The sequence below is a fragment of the Charadrius vociferus genome, unplaced genomic scaffold (genome assembly GCF_000708025.1).
Source record: "Charadrius vociferus isolate BGI_N301 unplaced genomic scaffold, ASM70802v2 scaffold115, whole genome shotgun sequence".
Taxonomy (NCBI): domain Eukaryota; kingdom Metazoa; phylum Chordata; class Aves; order Charadriiformes; family Charadriidae; genus Charadrius; species Charadrius vociferus.
This window is the reverse complement of record NW_009648636.1, coordinates 3,265,690-3,291,620: the sequence shown is the minus strand read 5'-3', so window position 1 is coordinate 3,291,620 and position 25,931 is coordinate 3,265,690. Positions and strand designations below refer to the sequence as shown.

Below are 25,931 nucleotides of genomic sequence, written 5' to 3'. Positions count from 1 at the left end.
AGAGTATTGCTGTCTGTCTCTAAACTTAACCAGCGATGGGCTCCAGTAACTTATGTTATGCTGCTCTGTACGCACTTCAGCTGTTGATAACATCACCCCCTGCACAGAACCTTACGTGTAGCACCGACTTAGGGCATCGCTGTCTTCTAGCTCTGTATGTTAACCCAATCATAAAATTAGGCAAAGAACTGCCAGCCACAAACTCAGTGCCCCTTGTAAAACATGTGACATCTATTCTTTGCCATTGCTGCAGGCTGCAAAAGTTTCTTGCTGTTCTTTTGCAAACATTAAAAAAAATATCTTGGGAGAATACAAAATACAATACTTACTGCTGTACTTTATGGATAATTATCTCTTAACGGTAACTGAGCTTTGAATGTAATTTGTTTCCTGATGCTCAGACACCTCTTGATTAATATCATATATAAAGACTATGTTATGCAGACAGCTATAAATGGAAAACTGATAATGTTAATGAAGCTCATTGCTGCACTAATTAGTATATCTGTGTAAAACTTAAAGCTTTAGGGAAATAATCTACAGTGCCTAATGAGAAAATAAATGTTCTTTATTTTGCATGTTTGTCTAGTATTTTCAGTTTTCTTTATTCATCTTTCTTTGGTTAATTTTTGCTAATTCACCACGTGGCACTGGCACTCCATTTCCCCAACACTTGCTGAATGAAAGAACAGAATTGCATTGTCCATCTTGATAAGACAGGTACACCAGCTGATGTAATTAAAAGCTGAAACTCCTCCTATCAAATCCATTGCATGTGAAAAAAGAAAACTAAAAAGTCACTTGAAGAGCAGACTACCTTATAAAAGTTCTCAAATGTAGACTAATGCTAAAGTTAATATAGTGTCATGGTTTCCAAACTTTTGTCCAGTTTTTCATTTTGTTCATTACATCTACTTATTCAGGAGCAAGAGGAAAACTGATGCTGTAGCTTTCAGTTCGCTGGTACTCTGTAAGTGCTTTGTCATCATTCCCAGTCTGAAAAGCAGGTGAAGAGAGAGGCAAGGGCCTGCTTCCAGGTATGCTTTGCTAAAAATCGTAATCTTTATTATTATTATTGCTCCCTTCCGAAACGCTTTACCCGTACCAGGCAACGACACTGCTGACAGCTGTAGGTCCAGTTGTCCCCACTGCGGTAGAGCTTGTGCCCAGTTTGGTCGAGGCACTGGCTGGTGACACGGGTGTCGCACTCCGGGCAGCAGAAGAGATCAGCACTGGGGTTCTCGCAGTCACAGGCTGTCCTCCGGCAGAAAATCCTCCCATCCTGTGAGGACACATTGCCCTGAGGTCAACCACAGACTGCCAGACAGCAACCCGGATAAGGTCACAGGGGAGATATATGTATCAAAGCGCATGTCTTTGGCACATCAGAAAATACTAAGTTCTTAATGTACTGGATGTTACCGCCAACAAGGACTGGATCCTGCCAGTTGTAATACCTCAAATGCCAGTATGTCCCAATTTCTATCAGTGCATGGATCTAACACCGTCTGAATCTGAGAATACTGTTTTCCTGTTTCCAGCTAATTGAATTGGAAAGAAATCAGCATTCAGAAGAAATATAGTGAAGCAATTTCAAATCACATTGGTTACATTAACAAACGCTTCAAGCAGTTACCACTTTAATATAGATAATATTTGCGTAGCACTATTTTGACTGAATGTATCACTGTGAAGAAAATAACTAAGTACTTTTTTGTTGAAGTTATTCAACATTAGTTGAATACATGAGTATTCAAAAACTTTAGTTTTTTATTCAAAAACAGTAGTTTGTTAAGTTATGAAGGTGGTCTCTTTAACTTCATAGGAGCACAATATAGCAAAATCACAGTAGAGCTAATCAGCCTTAACTCGGAATTCACCACTAGTTCTGTTCCACATCTGGACCTACAGTACACCAGCTTAAAGCTATATGGACTTATCATCATCCATCTTAATTCAGTTCACGTATTGAAGAGGGCCCGTATTCCACAGGCTCTTCAAAACATGATTTTGCTAAATATTTGCTTACAGTATTGCATGCCCCATTGTGTTAAAGACCATTAAATAGAACTGTTTGAGATAAACAGAAGAACTGCTTCTGCATGCAAAGAGGAAAGCATATCTTATATTTGCATCATAGAAAACCAAATTGATTCTAATTCTAGTTATGAAAATTGGACGGACTATGGTGTTTGAAATTATACCCCTTGCTGTAGGTGAGCCAGCATACTGATATGCCACACGTAGACTAGAAACTGAAAGCACAGTTAACAATGAGATTATTGAAAAGTTTTGACATGAACTTATTTTGCATTCAATGCTAGTTATTGGCTTAGTACTTTTCAAGAAAAGCATCCCCTGCGGCCAATTTGAAGACAGAGCTGTGAGAGGAATGAAGCTACATTCGGCTTTGGATCACAACTGTACAATTCCTAAAACAACTCCATTCACTTCATTGCAGTTTTTCCATATTCTCATCAGAACCTTGATCTGAGTCTATAAACCTGTATCTGAAGTAAGAAGGAAAAGGTTTTTTTCATTGCCACCAAATAAGGGATACTTATCAAAGCAAAGGAATTTATTTCTTCTTGATCCTTTTAAAACGTGAATGCTAAAAGGAGTGCCAGCACCCCAGGATGTCTTTTCCACAGGGAGACACAATAGCCATAACCACAGCATGTAGCCTGGGAAGCTCTTTTGTTTAGATTTTCATGTAGTAATCTGAGTTTGGTTCGTGTTTTTAAACAAAGCCAGTCTTGGCCACAATGCAACAGGTACAAAATTGGCATCAGGGCACCACAACACCCACGTCGGTCCGTGTCACTGCTGCATCTCATCATAATTTTGAATGGATTAGAATATTACTTTCTGCTGTAAGAATAATGAAGAGGATTTCTTATGCCTCAGAAGAAAAGCTGAAGAGAACACAGAATTATGGAAACGTTGAAAACATGGTAGGTTAACATGGACCTGAACTGCTTTTGCCAACCACAGGGCACAGCACCAGATTGCCGAACAGTTTTTATTCAGTTCTTTATCAAGGTAACCAAGGATTCTCTACTTGTGGCTAGTTTGCTGCTTTGGCTGTGGAAGAAGGAATTAGCAGGCTTTATTTCCCTGCTCAGCAGTTTGAACAAAGCGTAAGGTAAGGAAGACCGGCAGTGGCCCATTTCCTTAGCCACTGCTCCGGCCAGGCCCGGATGCAGTGCTGGGAATAAACCTTTTCTGTAAAAAAACAGAGAAAGAAGTCACCCTCCCCTTTCACCAAGCAGTGAAAGAAGAGAGCCGAAAGCCTTCCCTGGGGGAGAGTTCTGACTAAATTTCCATTCTTGCCAGTGGGAAAGAACAACCGTCTTCCACCTGAGGGTAGACACCACGCAGCAGCTCCGCACCAAAGCTCTGCCAGGCAGACCAGCTCCAGGCACGGGGGGTTGTGCCAGGCGTCTGGGCGACCCAGCGCCCTCCACAATGGCAGTCTCTCTCCTCTCCATATACCGGCGTGCTGATTAATAACGGCTAATCCAATTCAGTTGCCAAGCTTACAGATTAGTTTTCAAATTTCCCTTTCAGCTGGTGACAGTGCCGGTAGTTCTGTGCTTCCCTGAGCTCCCGCGCCGTTACCTCTGGGGAGCAGCTAACCTTTTACGTTGCCTTTACTCTCTGTATTTCAGAACACTGACAAAGCCTGATGATTTTGCCAGAGACCTTTTGGCAATCATAATACACTGCCACTCTCTTTATTCTTTAAGCATTTGTGTTTTATCTACAAGCTCATTAGTTCCAGGCCTTTCAAAAAACATTTTTATCCCTATACTGCAGTGACACAAAGCCTCTTAAGCTACAACATCTCACTTGCATCTTTGCAGCTCTATAGTAGCACTGGGAAATATATAGAAAATGGAGAAATATATAGAGAGCAACTTAACTTATTTTCTTTCAGTGGGTAATAGCATATAGTATCTTTGTAGTACCTCTTCCTCCTCCCCTTCCTCACTGAATCAGTTCTACATGCTTCATAAGCATCAGCGCTATGAACACAAAATTGTTCTTACCACAGGAAAAAACTGACACACGAGGGAATAGCTCTACAGGGTGACTCGAGTTTCCACCAAGCCCCAAAGCCAATTTCGACAGAAATCAGACCCTGCAGAAACCAAACCACCAAAGCGTTCTCACCATCAGGAACATGCTTCACCTTGGCATATCCCTCTGTTCCCAGTGCTGTGCTTATCCCCCCAGGCTTTTTTTTCATACAGGGAATGGAGGGTTGTCTTAATTAGAGGACAGTCTCAAAAGCCCAGATATAGCGGGACTGTACAGCCAGGCTTAGTTTTTTCACAGGAGAGAGAAACGCCTCCCCACCCTCTATCAAATTCCTACCAGTCTTGTGTATTAAATCCACAAGAGTTGAGGAAGATGCCTGTAGAAGACACGTCAAATATACTTAAGGTACTCTATTAATTTATAGTTTTGAGAATCTGTTTTTGCAAACTTTGTATTTACCCAGATGAACAAGGATGGTTTGAAGAGACTGGGTCTGACGAAACACTGAAATAACCCCCTGTGCTTCAATAATAAAACTTTGCTTTACATAACTGAAGTAATATAATGTCTCATAATCCATAGTATCCTACTCCACAAATAACTTTGAAGTTCATTAAGTAAGGTTAAATAAGGTATTTAATTTCCTTTGCACCTGATTTTAACTTAAGATATTTTCAAGATGGGACCTATGTGTTTCAGCAACTGCCCAAAACATATCCATCTGAACCTTTCCTAAAATAACCATAACAGAAGAAAAGCCAAAAGCAAACATATGATTATTTTAAATCTGAATCGCTGATTTGTGTCCTAGATAAAACAGGCGAGTAGCATCATTTCAAAGTTCGAGTAAGGAGTATAAGGAATGATTTAGTTACACTCTGCCCTTTTCCTCCCCGAAAACTGAGCGGGCTGCAAAAAGGTCAAGCAGCGCCAGCTCCCTGTGCAACCGCGTGGAAAGGATAGAGCCCGGCAGCAGGTTTGAGAGGTAGTCGGGTGTATCGGAAGCTATCACAATTTATAAACTATGTTTCAATATTTCAATAAACACCGAGTGAAGACTTTACATCCTGCCTGGGATATGATAGAGGAGGAGCTCTCCTTGTTTTCTCTGTTCTACAGACAAGAATTTGGCTCTTGAAACAAAGCAGCTACTGGAGTGAAATTAAATGCAAATGTCAATTCCCAGAGGAAAAAATTGAAAAGTGAGGAAGATATAAAGGAAGAGTCATAGCAACAAACAGTGCCAGGCTTAGTTTAAAATATCTATGTACTAGTTAATCATTTTGTATACTTTCATAAACTAATAAGAACATTCAACGTGAGAAATAAGTGCAATGAGAAATGGCAAATAAAACAAATCACAAGCAATCTATAATGGGAATACTAATACTTGTAATTCTGCAAAGGCAGACCAGATGTCTTCACATATATTAAACTGTTTATTCTATTGACTGGAAATCCTTTCATAAGCCAGGCAGTTCCCCAAGATTACAATAACAGCTTGATATATATTCAGTGGAGTTGTACACTTCAGCTTCTGAAGGGAGGAGTTTTGGGGAGCTTGAGGCTACTTGAAGTAAAAAATATAGCAACTAACAAGAACATATTCCCTTTTGAGCCCAAACCGGAAGTGTACTTTGTGGGTTCTATTCACTCTGAAGTCTTGATTTTCCTTTCTGCTATACTAATGCAAAACAGAAATGACAAGGCTTTCAGCTTCTTGCAACTTCAAAACAACTCTTTTTTTTTTCAAAACAACGCTTTCCCCTTGTCGCCCGCAACCCCTCTAATGGTTCTCTGGCTCAGAAGCGTTGAGACATGGGGACCGATAGGCCATTTCTCATACTCTATGTTCAGCTTTTCACAGCGGCCAAAATCTCATTTTACTTACACTTTACTTATGCAAGGGCCAATAGCGTTCTGCCGTGTCTAAGGACAGTTTTACCAGTGCAATGAACGCATCGGGGCAAAGTGGCCATAAAAGATCAACCACTTCTTGGATTGGTGCATTCTAAAATTCTTCTAATTTTAGTGACAGCCGTCCTCTTTTAACTGGTGAAAATGAAGAAAGCAGAGTCAAATGTTCTTTTACCTTGGTTACCACACCGAGAAAAGAACTGACCATTTCCAGGGGTGGAAAAAAACCCCAAACTGATCTAAGTGTTAACTCTAAAGTAGATCTACTTATACTATGCCTGGCTTCTCCAAAGGTGCAGAGAGAGCTGTGCCGCTCATGTGGGAGAGCTGCCAACACAGTCATGCTGGGATGAGGAGGGGAAACCCGGCCTTCACCCTTCTTCACTTGAGGAAATTAAGTGCCCGCTGCCAGGTCCTCTAACCTTTGACTCTTGCTCAGGCCTTCCTTCCCACCCAGTTAATTCACGTGTATTTCCAGTAAAGGGAAAGACCACCAACAGGAACATGGCTGACTACAGGACTTGTCCCGAGAGATACATATTCACCCAAAAGAGAAATTTAAACCAGTTTTCAATATTTCCAGTAAGCGTGTTCATCGCCCACCCACTCCGTTATAGGGTAACGCAAGACCCTCATTCAAGGCACTCTCCGAGTGGCTCAGGCCCACGGGGTGACATGGTAGAAGCTCAGCAGGGTTAGCCGTTATTCAGCTGTGTCTGTGGTTGTGCAAAATAAGACAAAAGGTGACTTCCCAGAAGAATTTCCCCATCACAGCTTCAATGCCCACAGCAGAGCTTACCTTTTGCCTCAGCGCCTGGAGCTTAGGCTAGTATTTTTGCCAACGCCAGTGGCACCGCAATATTGGGTTTCTGACGTGAGTCCAGAGAATTAAAGGACTCCTGAAACCCAGACCAGCTGGATCTCACCTTGCAGGAACAAACGGAGCATCTGTCCTCCCTCAGGGTCCACACCTGCCCGTTCCGCTTGAAGCCGCCTTCATGGGGACAGTCTCCAGTGCAAGATGGTCCAGATGGACAAAGGCAATCAAACCCTCCTGCCAGGTTCACACAGGCTGAATCATTCCAACAGGTGTGGGTCTTTAAGGCACACTCATCGATATCTGCAAAACAGCAGATTTATAATGCTTGGACATTTTTTTTCACAGGGCAAATTTTATTTATCTATTAAGTACTTATTGCTCATCTGCCTTGGAGAGGGTGCCGCCTTTCTGGTGTCTTTCATATTTACTTGCTAGACATTAAACACTGAATTTTTTAGACTACTCTTCAGTGTTTGCTTTGATTCCACCAAGAATTCTTAAAGCATCTCCAGCATGCTTAATTGTAAATGTTGAGACTAACATACCTAGTGGAACTGTATATCAATGATGAATGTGAACCTTCAGCCAAGTGTGTATAGTGATTCCAGGGACTGGAAATTAGTGAACAATCAGAATGACTTCCTATCAATTAGACCACTCTCTGTTCTGGATTTCACAGCAAAGTAGAAACGCACTATTCTTCATAAGCTCCTAGCATGATCAACATTTCCCATACTAAAAGTAGACAATTGCATCCTTTTCCCATTGCTGGAAGGTATAAGTGAATTGGAAAAAAAAAAAAAGGGAAAAAGAAAAAAGAAAAGGAAATAAATAAAGAAATCAGAGGCACCTCATACAGGAAAAAAATCTTAGAACAAAGCTATGCAGGAAAAGTATGATTTAGCAATGACAGAAAGAAATAAGCAACAAAAGAAAATCATTATACACAAGAGAAAAGTGAATTACAGTATCCCATTAAAATTGCTTTTGGAAGGTAAAATGTAATTATGCAATATGAATTTATCCAGGGGGTTAATGCAGCATTCTTTTTCTTGTAGCAAAAGCCATGAGATTTTTAAGTACATCGTTAAAAACAAGTGTTTCTTTCAGAAAATAACTTTGGACTGTTCTTAAACAACATAGTGACAGATTATCTGGATAAAATATCAGGAAAATGGTGGGCCTCTTTTGTTCCAACATGAACAATGAAAACTGTAAGAAAGAGTGGGAGGAAGGCTGAAGAAGAAAATCCTTTACAAGTACGTGATGGTTTCTATCATGAAATTCCAGAATACTATTACATGAATTCAGAAATTACAAGGAAGAACCCTCACACTTACCATTTAAAATGACCTTATTGCTAGCGTGAAATTCATAACTGTTCAATATCCCCCAAGAGTACTTGTAATTCCTCTCTAAAACAACAAATTTAAAAATTCAACAGAATTTATAAAGAAAAATTACTTAAAGTCTAATTTAGGTGGGGTGTGAAGGCCAGTCACCCTACTTTTTGGATGAGTGCTGTGGGTTCAGGAGTCATCTCCTCACAAAGCCAGATCTTAAAAAGACATTAACAATTCTCTCAAACTGCTGAAGGAAACTATAATAATCAAATCACTAAATTGCCTCTGACCTGGTTAGTGAAATTCCTAATTTCAATTCTATGATTCTATGATAAATAGTCCAGGAACAAGTGGAAATGTGGTAGTGCCCTTTGATTTGACCAAATGCAAAACCAACCTGCACACCCAAGCCAGGGCCCTGGGCTGCCAAAAAATGGCTGTTCCTCTTTCTGCTTATAGACCCAAAGGGAAGCTGGAGACAATGACGCTGCAGAAGGACTTCACTCCCGGGCTGATCTGTAGGCCAGTTCTTTGTCAAAGATGTTCCCGCTGGCCTGATAGCATGATTCAATTGCTCATCGCTCAGACTTCCCTAAAAATGGTGTATTTTGCAGCCCCTGAGAGTCTTAATTGCCAAAAAAGAAAATTATGGCTCTAATGCATAGCTTGGAATTACTGAGTACTTAAAGGCCCACTCTGAGCGGTGTACAAGGTGCTCCACTAAGAGAAATTAAAACTTGTAGCTCATTGTTTAACAAGTGCCAGAGTATCACAGGAAGTAAAAACCAGGAAGACTGACACGAAGAGAGCTACGAATGAACTGGTATGAAATGAATTCTATCCAAACAGGTACTGTAAGACTTAAGTTATTCTTAAAAACATCCCATTTTCCTTTCAATAGACTTTGACTTCTATTTGATGCCGAAGACAAAGGCACAAATGAAGCATTCACTTTGTCTTTGGTGATTTCACCAAGCATCGTAAATATTCCGTTCGCCACCACATCAAGGGCTCCTTGAATAGCATACATACAGGCTGTGGCAGGATCACAGTGCAGATTAGACGGGTAGCTTTCACAGTTCAAAACTAAAAGGATTTCACAGATGAATATAAAGCCATATTGCCTACAGAGTTCCATGTAATTGCTTTACTTATGACACAGAAATCTAATTCTGTTTCTATGTAATTTAACAGATTTATGGAAAGCCAGATGTTAGCAATTACAGAAACCAACATTATTCATATTCTCAGTAGTAGCGACCTGTTCACACTGCACAAAGCCAACTTAATCTGTTATACACATCCAAAAGGGAAGAACATGCTATTTACGTGCTGCCACTGCTGTTCTCCGTTTAGCACACATAAAAAGGATGCCCCATTAAAAGCGGCCCAAACTGGTAAATGGGACATTCTTGACAAAGAAACCAATCAAGCAAAGCTGAGTAACATAGCGTGAACATAAATTCCTAATTGCTACTCAGTTTGCTCATTTTTTCCCCGTTCTTTATGCAAATGATGGTTTCTTATTATTTTATGGCATTTATTATTTAGAAGTTTTAGTCATTAATCAAATATAAAAGGCTGGGACACTGCACTCATTTCCAGCTGAACTTTTAATAGAGCTAATTTTCTGAGAACATCCCTTTGGCAGTTTTTTTCTTGTCGCTGATTGCATTTCTACAAGTCGGAACAAACAGCCAATGTTCCCAGTGACTTGAGGAAAAGAAGTTATAAGCGGAACATGTTTTTGTCTCTTTCAGCCTCAAACCAGATTGGGGGAGGTGGGGAAGGGAAAAACCCCAGACGAAAACTCCCATAGTATTAAGCTTAGAAAGTATTTCAGTTTAATGGAGATCAAATGAACTTGCTCATATTGACATGAGATCAGCTACGCAAAACATGGAAGAAAGTACTCATATTTAGTGTGAAATTTCTCTTAACAAGTGGAATCAATGTGTCTACCTAGGTGTTGAAAAACTAGCCTAGTTTAAAATTCTGAACGTGGCCCAAACAATTTTCTAATGAATATGAAAATTGTATGATAAGACTCTTGCATAGAGATTATTTTTATATTATTCAAACCCTCGCTTAGCTCAGATTCCCCACACTGCCATCAGGTTTCATTTGCTTTTCCACAACTGCTCTCAGCTGATGCAGGCCCAGAACTGGAACGTTTAAAGGTGGGCAAGGAAAAACTGTACACAAACCTTATTTCCCATTATAACAACACTCAGTAGGAAGAAGAGGAAATACTCATTTATAAATCAAGCAGCTTTGAAGATCGATGGACAACTACATATATGAAATAGCAAAGAGACTGCACAGCCTTTCCCTGTATACAGCACAAGAAGAAGATGTTTGTTGCGACTTTTGGGGGGATTAGTTCTTTCATGTACCCTGTCAACCTGTGAAACCAATCTCATTTTCACACCGGCAATAGGACTTTGCAATATTTTTCATTTCATTGGGATAATCTGTGGCAGACTACTAATGAACCCAAGTAAAAGTGGCAGAGCTTTACTTTCCCCCTCCACACAGTTCCTTTTCAAGGAAAAGTGAGGCTATAGTGGAAACGACCATAATCAGAATCTAGCTTGTAACGCCAGCCTTATGCTAGTTTGTATCAGGAACATATAGCCAAAAGCAAATTGACTGTTGCCGAGACATGCCACATTGCACAGGACTAGCATAAAACTGATCGAGATCTTCGCCCTTCACACACTCCCAGTCTGTGCATCTTTAAACAAATGTACGGCAACAAGTACCTGATCACACGTATTTTAGCCGCAATGCAACTGCTCACATTTTGTGGATGGGAAAAGAAAGAAAACAAACCACCCAAGACGGGCTCATTCCCACTGCGCTCTCAAAGTACACAAAGATAGCTTGGTAACGCGGGCAAACAAGAAATCGGAATCAAAATGGAATAGACTAATCCCCTGAGATGCAATTTCCTTTTCCATCCTTTTTGGCTGTAACGAGAAGTAATTTGCCTCAGATATTATGAGAGGTCCCATGGCCACTGTATTTGAATGGGGTAGAAGACAAGCATGACTGTACATATCAACACAAGTTCATTAACTTGGTTTCACTGAAATTTTAAACCAATCCCTTGCTACTTCTTTCTTAGTTTTCAAGGCTATTCAGGTTTTAATGGTATGACTTTCCTATAGCACCTTAATAAATGTGTGCAAGCGAGTCATGCAGTGTGGTGCTCTGTAATATCATGATAAGCTGTTGCAGAAGAAAGAACCCTACTAATATGCTAATTTTAACTGTTATGGTACATTAAACCATTACAGTATAATGTTAACGTGAAAAATGTATGCTGAGCTCCCAAGCCAATGTATGTACAAGTTAACTAAACACTGTTTTGACATATCGTTTTTCACAGGCAACTTGTCACTTAATGTATTTGCTTTCTTTCTAAATCAAAGTGATTTGGACTCGTCTTTGAAAAAAAAAAATAAATCACTAAACAGATTCTTTTTTACTTTGAAAATATTTTATGATAGTACTTTTATTCTATAGAGACATAATGGTCTATTAAAGAACATTGCATAGTAAATTAGATTCTGAATACAGGATTTACTTTCTAGAAATACAGAAATGCCTAAACACAATTACCTTGAAGACATGTAACACAACTTTCTCTCAGAATGCAAGAATCAGAATTTACTAAATGGAAAGCAAGCAGGACAATTTTCATTTTGCAGGATAAAATCCACAAACACAGACTCGGATATTATGAGCTTCAAGAATTTCTATGAGCAGAACAGAAGAAAGTTAGAAAACAGCAGGTTCTAGACTTTGTCTTGAATACTTTGTACCATGTGCAAACCTTTCTGTCTATGGACCACTTCTCTAACCACAGATAGAAAAGCAATTCCCAGGCAAACAGGAAGATTTTCAAAGGATGGGTCCAGCTTTTTGTTTCACAGAGAAAGTGGGCAAAATAAACAAGAACAAACCTCCTTTCCTCTTGCTTTCTAATTGAGGTAACAGGCAGCACTGCAGCATGCTATGGAGTATATGAAAGCTTCAGAAATTAATTTTCAACCCATTCAGACTTGACCCTCAAGTATTGCTGCGCCCAACTTTTGGGGGAGCCTAACACACAGAGAGAAAACTCCCCGTTGCTGACTCCTACCTTCTTCCAGCTTTCACCTCCCCACAACAGCTACTCTAACCCTGCAGCGAGGTCCAGCTACACAACCTTTCAGGACAAAATACATGGTGAATCCTGTGGGGTTTTTTGGTGGGAGGAGGATCCGTCTTAAGCTTCCCTACAAAATTTGTACCGATTATTAAAGAAAAGAACAAAATGACCACCAACTGCCTCGGACTGCTGCCTTGGTTGGTTTTCCTTCTCCTTGGTTGGTTTTCCTACACAGTCACAGTGTAGGGATTCTCAAACATGAAATCAGGAATTCTGTACTCTGGGGTCTGAACAGCTCTCTACAGACTGGAAGCGTCTCACTTAAAGAGAGATGGAGATTAAAAAGTAGAATTTAATTTGCTTTTATTTTTCTGCTGTTGATAGGAAAGAGCTTCCTGGGACATTACTAACTTCACAGAATACAGCAATTCTTTGCCAGTTTTTCCCTTCTTTGGTTCCGGTAATCTTAAAGGTTGCCACTGAAAATTCAGTACTGAGGGTTTATTCAATGATTACCTCATGAGGTAGCAATATTTGACAACAGGTACTTAGTGCAGGGAAAAAACAATGTATGCTAGTTGCTTCAATATGGTTATCAGCAGATAGTTAATACTGGGATACACATTGTGTGACAACTATTTTTGTTTGGTTACCTTAAAGCACAGCAAATCTATTTAAAAAGAAAAAAAACAACAACCCAGCAACTATAGCCTACGTGTTTCAATTGCCAAGCAAACGTTGGTAGCAACTTAGTATAGCAATTGTCTTTTGTCTGCAAGCAGTATTCTTAATAACGCGTTGTGAAAGGCCAGTGCCTCATAAAAGCACTACTGCTGGAAATTAAATTATATTCTCTTAATTTAAGCCTGCTCAGCATCACCTTATGAAGCTGACATCTTTTATAAAAGCATGGCCACGGAAATATATTCCCTTTTCAAAGCTGCCTTCGGTTGATATTTTGAGCAATAAAAGAATTTTCTCAAGCTTGAAGTGGCCTGGGTGGGTCATACATCCTTATTACCCAAGCTCTGGTGCAATATTATGACCTTCCCCGCTACATCCGTTGATTTACACATTTGTCCCTTGCCAGGTGACAAACTCCACTGTTTCCTCCTAGTCAACGAGAATAAAGCTTTCAGAAGCACTGAGGTATTCCAACACTTCCCAAATAGATGTTATTTTTTGAAATGTTCTGCGAGCGCCGCAGAGACACTGCAAGCAATGACTCACCTCCGAGACCACCTACATATAAGCGAAGGGAAAGGGGGTTAACCAAGAGATACACAAACGCACCCAGTAAAGCAACCGGCTGCCTGGGCTTTAGGCAATCTGTCGGAGCCGAGCGCTCCCTCCCACTGCCTTCTGATTTTCATATGTTATTATTATTTTGTGGGGGAAGGTTTAACCTTTTTCTACTTATGTTCTTAGCCTAGTTATTGTTCTCCAAGTTTTGTCCTTCAGGGAGGAAGAAGAAACGTTTCAAAACATACTGAAGGGCAACAGCCCAAATCCACCTCAGGTATGCACTCGGATTTCAGTCTGTAAAATATACCAGGACAAAATGCTGTTGCTAAGCAGATGAACCCTCTTTTATCTGAAACAGAGAATGAATGACTCTGGCCCTGACTCTAAATACTCCACCGTGCAAAGAAGCTCAGTAACGTGATGAAAGTCAGTGTTCAAGAAACCGAGTTTTAGCTAGAATGCATAGTGTTATCTATCTGTCATTTTAACCAATTCTTAGTTGCACTTTAAAATAATCATCATGGTTTGAAATTTCTTTGTCAATACGGGTTAGGAGAATCTTTCATTTAATTTTTAATTGGTTAACCACTATAATGAAATAAAACAAACTGGTTTATTCTCTTCCTCACTGGTACCCTGCAGCAGATGGATCAGAAAAGCTATGTCGTTAAAATAACCCTGCTAATTTCACATTCTGTTTACAACTTGCATATGGAGAGACAAGCACACCTCACCTTACGAACCTCCAGCATGATGCGGAGGGCAGTTTGTTTTCATGAAAACGTATCCCTTCAGTCTCCAGAGAATATAGAACATTTTGGGCTCCTTTTTGCTGTGAGGTAGCCAAGGGCCCTTCCCTTTAATAGCGATGCAACGTGAGCAATACTGACCTTTTCAGCAACCGAGCTTAGCTATGGGTCATTCAAAACCACAGTCTTGTCTAGGCGTCTGTCTTCTCATGAGACCCTCCTAAACCTCAGACCTTCTCCAACCCAAACCAGCAATGTAAGGTCAGTCTGCCAAGCCATGGGGTTCCCCATGCGAGCAGTACAGTTAGGCATCAGCACTGCTACAAATGCCCCTTATCCCCAGTTGCCTCTGGGCTTTTTGAAGGTAATGTCATGTTGGTTTGGCTTCTCGTAAATACTTTCAACATTGCTCTGTCCATCACTCCATTTACGGTATGTAAATAAACCAGAGAGGAACTCTTAACTCTTGAGAATCTGCTTAGAAATATATGACTTTCACATGGCGTTTTATTTATTAAGTCACAAAATGCTGTAAAATTTGCCATTTGTTGCACAGCGACTCGAATGAAGTTCACTGCAATGATTGTACTGAGCTGCCCATCAGCTTAGGCAATACGTAAAAAGCTAACATAGCTGGACAATCTACAAAATATTGCTTTTGAAAGTAATTATTGTTCCTCTGCCCTTTTAAATCATGACGCTATCTTATCCCAAGAACTTCTAATAGCCAAAATTTGTAAAAGATGGGAATGTTTGTTACACGTAAATTTATGTATTTTTACTAAAAATTTTTATTTTAACTTTTCCTTTAATTGTATATTTTAAATCTTAGAAAGATCCCTTTGCACTTATGGACATGACAAATGAAATTTAGTGTTAAAAAAAGAAAAATTCTTTCACAAAAGCAGCAGAAAAGCTGTTATACAAAATTCATAGAACTGAGTACAGATAAAGTAACTGAAATTCCGAAGAAAGGACATGGAACTATGAGAAGTTGATCTGTAACTCTGCAGAATGGGATCCTTTCTAAACAGTTTTAAAACTGATCTGATAAAATATCCTATAGAAATTACGTATAAGGCTTCTAAGAACAGGTGAAAGGTGAAAAAATCATAAGCCAGAGGTAAGCCACAATTACCATCTTCACCATGATATTATTACTGCTTATTTGCCGTAGTGGCACACAGTCTTAGGGCACCCAGGCTGCGAGAACCAGCACTAAATCCTCGTGGAACCTCATCCTTTGTCCTCCCATAGAAAAAAACAACAAACTCCCCTGCACCCTTTAAAAATTCTTCTCCGTTCATGCTCTTAGGGCCTTATTCTGCAAATGTAGTGCATAGAGAGCTTGATCCTATTTGCATAATTCTAAAAATAAAAGGATGAGGATGCCAAACAATGGAAAACAAACAAATCAAAGCAACACAGACATACCCCAAATGTGTTCTCGTATCACTCTGCTGGAATTTGAAAATGAAAACCAACTCTTCCCCTTTTGTGGCCTATTCTGCTCCCCAGAAAGCCTACTCTCGCTTCAGGTTTTACAGCAACTTATTATGATAAATGGCAAAGCACAGTAAGTCACACTTTGGATCTCCGACTGCATCCCTCCTGTAATAACCATTCAAAAATGTGACACATCTTGAACGAGCACCCACGCTGCGTGGCTGGGGATGCTGACAAACACAGACACGCTCGCTTGCATTCTCATATTAGCCTTAAACACAGTAACTGCTCAGGACAGTGTCTCAACAGTCACTTTGTAACACCATGCAGAAGGAGAGGGGGGGAAAAAAAAGAAAAGCGCTATGCTGATCATTGCTTACCAACACAGGACTCCCCGGAAAGAGAATAGCTTCCATTGTCATGGAAACCGCTTCTGCACTCACAGTGGTACCACCCTGGGAGGTTAACACAGCGTGAATGGTTGTGACACTCAATGATCCCCTCTGCACACTCATCAATATCTGCCTCAGAGAAAAACACAAGCCAGCCAGGAAATTAATTTCCTTTGACACCAATGCTTTAGGTTTGTTATTTTTGCTGTTGTTGGATTTGGTTTTTCAGTTGGGTTTGTTTGGTTGGGTTAAAAATATTCCTTTAATAGATGGAGATCAAGGTTTATTACGGTTCCGAACAACAGACACTTAAAACATGACCCACGTAACAACAATAAAGAAGAACAGTAATACATCATGGAATTTGATACATACGAGACATTCATTTACACCACGATTTGTTTAAAATGCAAAGCAAACATGCAGATTGTTTGGTTCTTTGTCAGTTTTTAACTCAAAAGTTACATTTGTCTGTGCATATAAACCATTGCAGAGCAGGTTCTCCACTGAAAAAGACAGTTCCAGCAATATTCCTGCTTTAAAAACTCCATGTCCCAGGACACCTCAGAAAGAAGGAGCATTTTCTTCAGGATTTGTATTTCTAGTGTTCAGCTGCGATACCCACAGCTCCGAGTACTTTGCAAACAATAGTTAACCTTTTCTTATTTATATGATCAAAATAAATACCTAGGATATGTACAACAGCGTGTGACAAACAGAAAAAGCACTCCGTGTTACAGCTGCAATAAAACATTTAGCTGGAAAAAAAGTGAAGCAAATGACAGCAAGTCTGTAGCGATGGAAAGGTACGGCAAGATGAAAACCCCGCTGAGTTTCAATGAATGTGCTGTTTTTACAAAGGAGTTTTTAAAATATCTCTAACATGGTTAATAGAGACCTCATAATTGCTAGTAACCTTGGTTAATCATGGCTGGCACCTGGCTGCTTCTCCCCTTTGAGCATTTTTCAGCACATTTTGTAGGGTTGTAATTAAAATTAGCAAATTAATTATATGTTAACCTTGCGGTAATTTAAGAAGCTATTATATTTTCATTCCTCTGTTTAGCTCAAGCTATTATTTTTTTTTTTTAAAGTCTTGGACAGTTTTCAGCTGGGTATCTCATCAATTAAAATGAATCTCAAATTATGCACAAATATTAGCCATTTTCATCCATTGAGGATTTTTTCTTAGCACCTGTCACATTTAAAATATGTATAAAATTGTGTACAACAAACACACGATTTTGGGGAAAACAGGTTCTGAAACTGCATTTAGTTCTGCAAGCAAAGTACAAAAGTCCTGTGATCCTGATGCAAGACTGAGCTAAGGTTATAAAGTAATCACAGAGCGCAGCTTTCGTCTCCATTTACAAAATACGTACACCAATGTGGTTTCATGGACTGCAGGGGAGTCATGTTGATATACGTTCAAATTGATTTGAATGAAGTATCTTTCAACACAATTCCATTTTCTGACATCTTACAAGCAATACCACAGAAAAGTTCGATTTTTCCTCATTTAAGTAACAATATTTATTTTTGTTGAGATATGGCTGAGAAACCTAAACACGTGCCTTTTTCCAGTTTTGCCTTCGCCCTCACTCAAGAATGAAGCAAGTTATCTACATAACAGGGTTATAACCACTATATTTCTAGCTTTATTCAGTTTCCATCTAACAATAAAGTCAATTTTTTTTATGCTTCAAAATCAGTCACTGCTGCCACCTCTTCTGTACTTTTTATTTTGTAGAAGCTAATTTTAGTGTTAAAACACTGCACGAATCTAGCTGTCCATCAACGATGAGTGCTGCTTGCAAACTCAGACACTTTCAATTCATTACTGCAAATGGAATTTATAACCATGATCTTTTCACATGTCATGGCTGATGGAACAAGTTTAATCCTATTTGGAAAGCGAATGACTTTGCTATTGCAGGTCAATTGCAAATGAATCCTTCTTCCCGCTTTCTTCTCTTTCCCAGCATTGAATTGGAGAATGTTCCTGTTTAAAGATTGCTTCCTCGGGGCAGTCCTGTGTGGGACCTCTATCCATTCAATTTTACATTTTTAATTTACAAAATCAATGGAGTTTTCCTAAAGCTCATTTCTAAATTTAAGCCCTTTTGAAAATGTAGTTGACTTAGGCCCATGGTATAGGATACTAATTGACTGGTAGACTACTTTTCAGAAAGCCTGTCTGCCACGATACCAAAACCGGGCAGCAGTTTACTTCATGGAAGAAGAAGAGGTTTAGTGTATGAATCTCTCTAGATTGTGTCAGAAAAGTAAAGTAATACATAGAACTATTTCAAGACCCGATGACTTTACTGTGGCAGTACCATACCTGTCCATAGCTTTTGTCCACTGATGTTTAGGGAGACACAAACCAATTTCTTAAACCAGCAGAGCTGGGAAAACGGGGCTCGCTTTCAGTTGTATGGGTTCTTCCTTTGCTTCCTTGATCTCCCTAAACCAGTGGAGGTACACCAGTGTTGCCCTACCCGTGCTGGGGCAGAGGGCAAAGGAAAAGGAGGTGCTGTGTGGACTGCTTGGGGAAAATCTGCCACAAAAGACACCACTGATTAAGCAGCAACTACTGAAAAAAAAAAATAAATTCCTTCAAGCTCTGCTCCCTCCAAGTACCTCTCCTCTCCCAGAGCCATTTCCAGCTTGTGGGAGATGTTCTGCTCCTCTGCTCGTCAGGTTAAACTCAGCATTCCCTTCTTGCTCCCCAGCCCAGCCTTCTCCTGCATGTGTGTGTCTGTGTGCTGGAGACCGGCTGGGCTGATGGTGCGGGGAGGAGAATGGGGAACCAACCCTTCCCCTGCTTCTGCAGCAAGTTAGTATTCCTCTGGCAACACGTCATTAGCAGCACCAGGTAATCCAATATGCGTCAAGAGCGGTATAAACAAGGAAAACCATTAGCGGCTTCTCCATTTGTCTAACACATTGCAGTTTCTTATTCCCACGCTTGAAATGATGTATGTAAAGAGCAAAAGGGGAGGAAATGTTATGATTAGGTCTGTAAGCTTCTCCTGTGGTCTTGTGCATTATTTGTAGCAGATGTATAAACATACCTCTGCAAGTACAGGAAAATAGTATGGATTTTTTTTAGAAATTCAGAATGATTTAAGGTGCTTGTAATACCAAGAGGGAACTGCAAATAACACCTTTATAAAATGGTGTATCATATACCATGGCATTACTTAGTTCAGCTAATAGATCATCCCATCTGGACATACTATGGCCTTTGAAAACAACTTTAAGGACTTTTTCTGCCTAGGAAGATGTTGCTATACACAATGGCCAGTACAGGGAATTAGAATCAATTCACCTTTCCTATTCTCTGCTTTTCCATCTTTAGATCCTAGCGCTATATTTGCACACTTGCCTCAAGATTAATATCTTTCTATCGAAGTCTGGGTTTGGGTTTTGCTGTAGAATCTGAGCTATTAGAACGTAGAATGCAGTATTTTGTGTGTTGTGTGAGCAGACGATTACCTGAATCCACTATATATACTTTCTTCATAAAGTTATGTTAAGCTGAAATGAAAGCGTATACCTCTGACCTGACAGTGAAAACGGTACAAAAAATTATAATCATTCTTCAGAGCAGCCCAGAAAAACCTGTTCGGAGATTCTGTAATGACACAGGCCAGCGGAAACAACGGCTGGATGTTTTTTGGCTGTGTTGCCGTGCTTTAGGCCTTGCCCGCCCTCGGTGCTCCTGGCAGCAGAGTGAGCACAGAGCTCTCAGGGCTCCAGGCTCTGCCTTCCGGCAGCATCCCGCCATGGATGGAGGATCCTGGGTCTTCAGGTGCACATCTTCCCCTTGTCATCCCGCACGGCCACGCCGTGCTCGCAGAACTCAGGGAAAACACATTCACCGACTCACAAATTTGTATAGGCTTTCTGTATACCCACGTTAATCGCTAGATAGTCTAAAGCAGAGTGCTGGTAAGAACCGGCTAATTTACCATTTCCGTGGGAACTGAAAATTTTCCATAATCTTAATTTGCCTCTGTAGTCTTCGGCTAAATATTTGCACTACCTTTGCACTAAGTGTAATATTTTTTGTTTCTAGCTGTAATTCAACATAAGACGTTGCTGCTCTTACCCCCATTGGAACTATTTTTGCAGGTTTTTTTTCATTCAAGCCGCCTTACAATGTCCATGTAAAACGAGATCCTGTACAGACTGTTCCATTGCCTGCTTTTACCCCACTCGGTTATTTAACTGTCATTAGCACAGAATTGTTAATTGATCTGGCAACACTCCACTATAATGGCTTTGCAAAAGCTCAAAAATGGCACATTTTTGTATTGCAGAATAAAGGCACCAGTTGGTTTTGAATAAGCTCTTGCAGGATGTTAATCCTGTCCTTTAAGGACAGGTCTGTAATTTTTACTTTTAGCATCCCAGCTTCTTGCATTATTCATAAAGGTATTTATGCAGACAAGATAAATAGGATAATTTACCTCAAAATAAAACACAATGGCTTCAGAACCCAGTGAAAAAGTAAAATTAAAATAATTCAGTCTTTTTTAATGCCTCATCACATTTAAGTCACTGTGTGATAATACTGAAAGGAAAACTGTTCAGTGTCATGTAATAGCTAGCAATCTACAGTTTCAATGAGACAGAAGAGTTTTATTATAAAAGTGTCTGTTCACCAAACTCTTACTGTGCTCTTTTGCATGCAAAAAATACAGGATCCTTATCTTTAGCTCTCTGTTGATCAGGAGACCTGTAAGCAGGAAAAGCGTGTACTAACAAGAAAGGATCACACAGGTCTCAAGCTTCCTGAATTAAAATCGTACGCTGACAGTTAACTCCATTAGTTCCAGAGCATTAGAGCTTAGTTTTCCACCTTGGAGTATTTTTCTTCAACATAAAAACACCAAAAAAATTCACCCAGCCAGCTGAGGAGTAAGTTCCATGTAACATACAGCCTCTTCTCATCTCTCACTCTCGCATGAGTTTCACTTCAATGACAGAGAGATAGCAAGAAAGGGACGTCACCGACTGCACTATGCAAACAGCTTCCCCGCTGCAAAGGAGTCATTCAACTACTTCAAATAAACCCTGAAAGCAAAAACAACTACTTTGGATGAGCAGAGATGAAAAATTCTCTCTCTCTAAAATAAAAATCTCCCACCAGCCTACCTTTACGCAAAATTCTGTTGATGTAAGCAAATAATAATCCTACTTATATAAAAACTTATATAAAGGCTGAATTTTATCCTTTATTATGAACTGTTATATTGGCTATACTTTTAAATCCCTACGTTAGCTTTGACAGCTTTCTCCAGTTATCAAGAAGGGCCTGCATTTATTTTTAAATTGCAATACAAAGCAGAAATACATCGACAATGGCCACCCTTAAAGTCTGCTAGATTTTCCCAAAACAAAGTAGGAGAGGCTACAACACTCCGACCTTGCCACAGGTTTCCAGCCCAGCGTGCCTGGAATACCAAGGATACAAGACCCGGTACAGCACTTTAGCTCTTAAACAAATGGTAACTTAGAAGAGCACAGATAACTGTGTAATCTAGTTGCATTTTAATAATGACTCATGGCTGTTGCTCAATCTCATGGGCTCAGTTCATTCTTAAGACTACAGACACATCAAAAAATCAGAAAGGACAGGAAAGGCATCCGTCCGAGCCCTATCTATTGACATTTTTAATCATCTATTTCTTGTCTCATAGCTTTAAGTGTCTCAGGTGATACAGATTCCCCCTTTCTCTGACTGAAGCCAGTAGCAGGCTTTGGAAGAGTTGCTCAGGAAATTTTTCCCTGACATTTAGCCTCTTTTTTAATTACTTTCATTTTAACTCATTAGGAGATTTTGGGCAAACAATCAGCACCGAATAACATATTTCTCTCTCCTCAGCAGCCACGTCTGTTTTCACAGGCTGATTTTAATTGCATTATATTTATATTGGCCTTTGCAGTTCCTTCTCAGGCAGGAATAGTTTTGCCTGAATAAATGGTAGAGGCTTTGCTCCATTTTTCTATTTTGAGGACGCAGCAGTAAACCATAAAACTTTAGATTTGTCGAGATAGTGAACACAACTCAAATTCACGAATAAACAAATCCATGCGACAGTTTTATGGTATTGAAAGGCCTTCAGGGATGAAAGGTGTGCCCGCCACTCATTCTAATTAAAGAACAGCTGTAATATGCTTTATTGTGTAATTCTGGATTGGTGTTATCAAGATTTTTAATCATCTGAAGCTCATGTGCAAATTTAGAATGATGAGTTTAACAATAATAAATGGAATTAAACTGGCATCAGAATAACAACACAGGCTAGTTGTACCAGCAATTTTAAAGATTAATTCTTTTAATATATAACATCTAATTTACTGAAATTCATTTTTAACACACACTCGAAGATGATGTCTTTACCAGTTCAGTGCATGTCTCTCTCACGCCCTCATAATCATCTATTTGTATTCTAAATACACAGCACACTTGGAGTATGCAACCTAAAGGTCCTGGATGGTCCAAATAAATGTCACTTCACAACACTGGAGCTGAAACGAGAGGTTTTTGTTCTCATATTTAAAGCTTGCTGGGTGATGTAGGAAACAAGAATAGCAGCCAGGCTGCTCGGTGGAGAGCATGGCAGGAATATACCAGGCAGCCAGAAGAACTATTTCATGTTTAATACTGCATTTGAGTTTCCATTGCAAACAGGATTTTTATTATTGCTCTACAAGCCAGAAAAGAGCCTGACTTCACAATTAGTAAGTTAAGTTTCAAACTGAGGCAGAGACTTTCTGTCAAATTTGAGGCCTATGGTCAACACGTCTTTCAAATTACATCATCCTGAAAACAGCAGGGCTACCAGCCCAGTGTTTATTGTATTTGAGTTCTTCCCACGTCTTGTAAGGATACTGCCATCACGCTCGATGTGGCTTGGGGGGAGGTGTGGGGAGCACATAGTTCAGAAGAGCCTTCTTGCAAACTCTGACCATTGCTGGACTCATGCCTGACAATGTCAGGACAAAGCTTTAGCTCATTCCCTACTGGCACCTTGAACCTGCTGGCAACATCCCCCAGTTCTCCAGGAATGCTCCTCTCATACTCTCGTGACATCATGCTCTTCTTGAACATATCAGAACACTTTGTCATGAACCTGAATTCATTCTTTTTCTACCTACTTAGGCAGAAATAGCGTGTGATCTCCAGGCTAAGGTTACCCATGTAACTCAATCTGGTACCATTTCGGTACAGAACCTCAGCTGCAGGCCGTTAGTTCAGTGGTATTTATTTAATTTGTTTATAACATTTTCTACAGTAGAGAGATAACATGTGCAATTTACAGGTGTGCTAACTAAGGCAGAGAAATACAGTGAATTGCCCAAAGTTGCCCAAACCAATGTGCAAGAAGCTCCTCAATTTTGTAATTCCAGTCCACTGTCCCGTCATTTAGGTCACCACTTCTCTATTCCCTATAAAGATGCTCTCATATAACCAGACAGAGGCAAGGCCAAACTTCACTCCCCTCCTGACTCATGAACACAGGCTTTATTTTTGAAGAATGTGCAGTATCTTCATCCCTGATTACTAATTCAATTAAATTGTGATACTGGAGTTGTATCTGCATATATTACACATGAGCAGCTATTCAGAATATTAGATACGCACACGAGAATAAAATGAGAGAACAAGATCAACAGGAGAGGTCTATCGTGTCAATAGACTGTAATCAATGAAGCCCTCAGCACACAGAGGTATACTTTTACACAGTTAGGATTATGTAGATTTTTTTAAAAAAAGAGTTCAAATCCATCCTTAACAGCACAGTATTTTTATGCACAAAGTGGCTTTGAGCCAGTTCAAAGCTTAACTGTTGTAAATTCAGATTCATTTAACTCACAATGACTCGTAAGATCATACTAAAAATATTACAGATTGCAGAATTACACTGCAAAAAATCTGTGTGGCAAAATACATTAAATCCCTGATAAAAAGGTTAATGTATCAACCAGAATAAAACTGTATTTTTGACAACTGATTTTTTTGCATCCTGCAATTAAAGAGGTGCACATTCTTTGTCAAGATCACAAAATTTGAGAAGAATTACCTAATGGGGATATACGTTAAAACGAAATAGTTGACGGGGGCCAACCAGCTGGAGAGCAGCTTGGCAGAAAAGGAGCGAGGAGTCCTGGGGGATACCAAGTTGAACATGAACCAGCAAGGTGACCCTGCTGCAAAGGCAGCAAACGGTGTCTCCAACTGCATTAGACAAAGTATTGCCAGCAGGCCGAGGGAGGTGATCCTTCCCCTCTACTCAGTGCTGGTGAGGCAACACCTGGAGTGCTGGGTCCAGTTCTGGCCTCCCCAGTACGAGAGAGACACAGTCATAATGAATAGAGTTCAATGAAGGGCCACAAGGATGATTAAGGGTCTGGGGTGCGTCACATATAAAGAAAGGCTGAAAGAGGTGGGACTGTTTAGCCTGGAGAAGAGAAGGCTCCAGGGGGATTTCACCAATGCATATAAATACCTAAACGGAGAGTGCAAAGAGGACGGAGCCAGGCTCTTTTCAGTGGCTCCCAGTGACAATGGACACAAACTGAAACACAGGAAGTTTCCTCTGACCAACAGGAAACACTTTTTTTACTGTAAGTGTGACTGAGCACTGGCACAGGTTGCCCAGAGAAGTTGTGGAGCCTCCATCACTGGAGATATTTAAAAGCTCTCTCTACTTGTTCTGGGGCAACTGGCACTAGATGGCCTTGCCTGAGAAGCAGGGTTGGCACCCAGAGGTCCCTTCCAACGTCAACCACTCTGTCATTCAGTGATTCTGTCCCAGAAGGAACGCTCGCTTCAGAGAAAACTGCTAAAGTAAACCGGATGCAGGCTGCAAATTGGGTCATCAGCGCTACAAAAGATGAATGTAACCTCTTATAAAACAGGACACTGACAAACGGCATCCTCTACCCAACGTCCCAATTGCCTGCAATCCAGTACTCTGCACAAAACGAATCATTCAAATGACACCAGCTCTATGTCTAAAAGCTTCATCGATGAGCCTTAGCATTATTACCCAATGCGAGCAGACTACTTCATGCACAGTCTTTAGGTACAAGGCATAACCGATATATCACTCCATCTAGCACTTGAAATGCTAAAGTTCAACATCAAAAAGTCATAGAAATAGCCTATTATCTTATCTAGGCACATCCTGTGACAGAGAATAAAAGCTCCCTACCATACATTCTTCGGTGATTTGCCTCAACCAATTTTAAAATGACTCACATGATGAGTCCTCCTCTACTTCCTTGGGAAGATGATATTGCAGCCCAATAGTCCACAATGTTAGGAAGTCCTTTTGATTAGTTTGAGCCCTTCCAGAATCGAATATGGTTCAGACAAAATAACACTTGTCAAAACAATTTCCTTGCTAACAGGAGGCAGCAGCTGATGAGAAAACGATTAAAAGCACGTTTTCTTCACTGTAGCTGGGGCGGGGGAGTGTCGGCTGTTCTCCTTACAATTCCCATGTATACCACTGCGCCAAAGGGCACAAGAAGCAAAGCCAAATTGCAGGTTTAGATTATAATACTGTGCACGCCCTATAGCACCCCTGAGAGTTTAATAATAATGGGAGATATTCTCAATTAGGGTTTTTTTTTTTTAAATCTTGAAATGATTAACAGCTTCAGAAAAGCATTTTCATTCATACAGTAATAAATTCTCCCAAGGAAGCAAATCCCAAACAAGCAGTGTAAAAAGAGCTCTTGAGATCATAAGCAGAGTAATGTAAAGCTCTCTGCATCCTTAATTAGGGAAGA

General features: G+C 40.1%; 1 protein-coding gene across 1 annotated transcript in view; it reads right to left on the bottom strand.

Annotated features, from left to right (window-relative positions):
* Positions 1-25,931, bottom strand: part of NELL1 (NEL-like 1 (chicken)) — a 295,750-nt gene that overhangs the window by 2,640 nt on the left and 267,179 nt on the right. The window contains exons 16-18 of the mRNA XM_009886260.1: positions 16,104-16,244; positions 6,888-7,081; positions 1,106-1,282 (exon numbers count right to left, since the gene is read on the bottom strand). Coding sequence (XP_009884562.1) covers positions 1,106-1,282; positions 6,888-7,081; positions 16,104-16,244 — 512 coding nt within the window. The remainder of the gene's footprint in view (positions 1-1,105; positions 1,283-6,887; positions 7,082-16,103; positions 16,245-25,931) is intronic.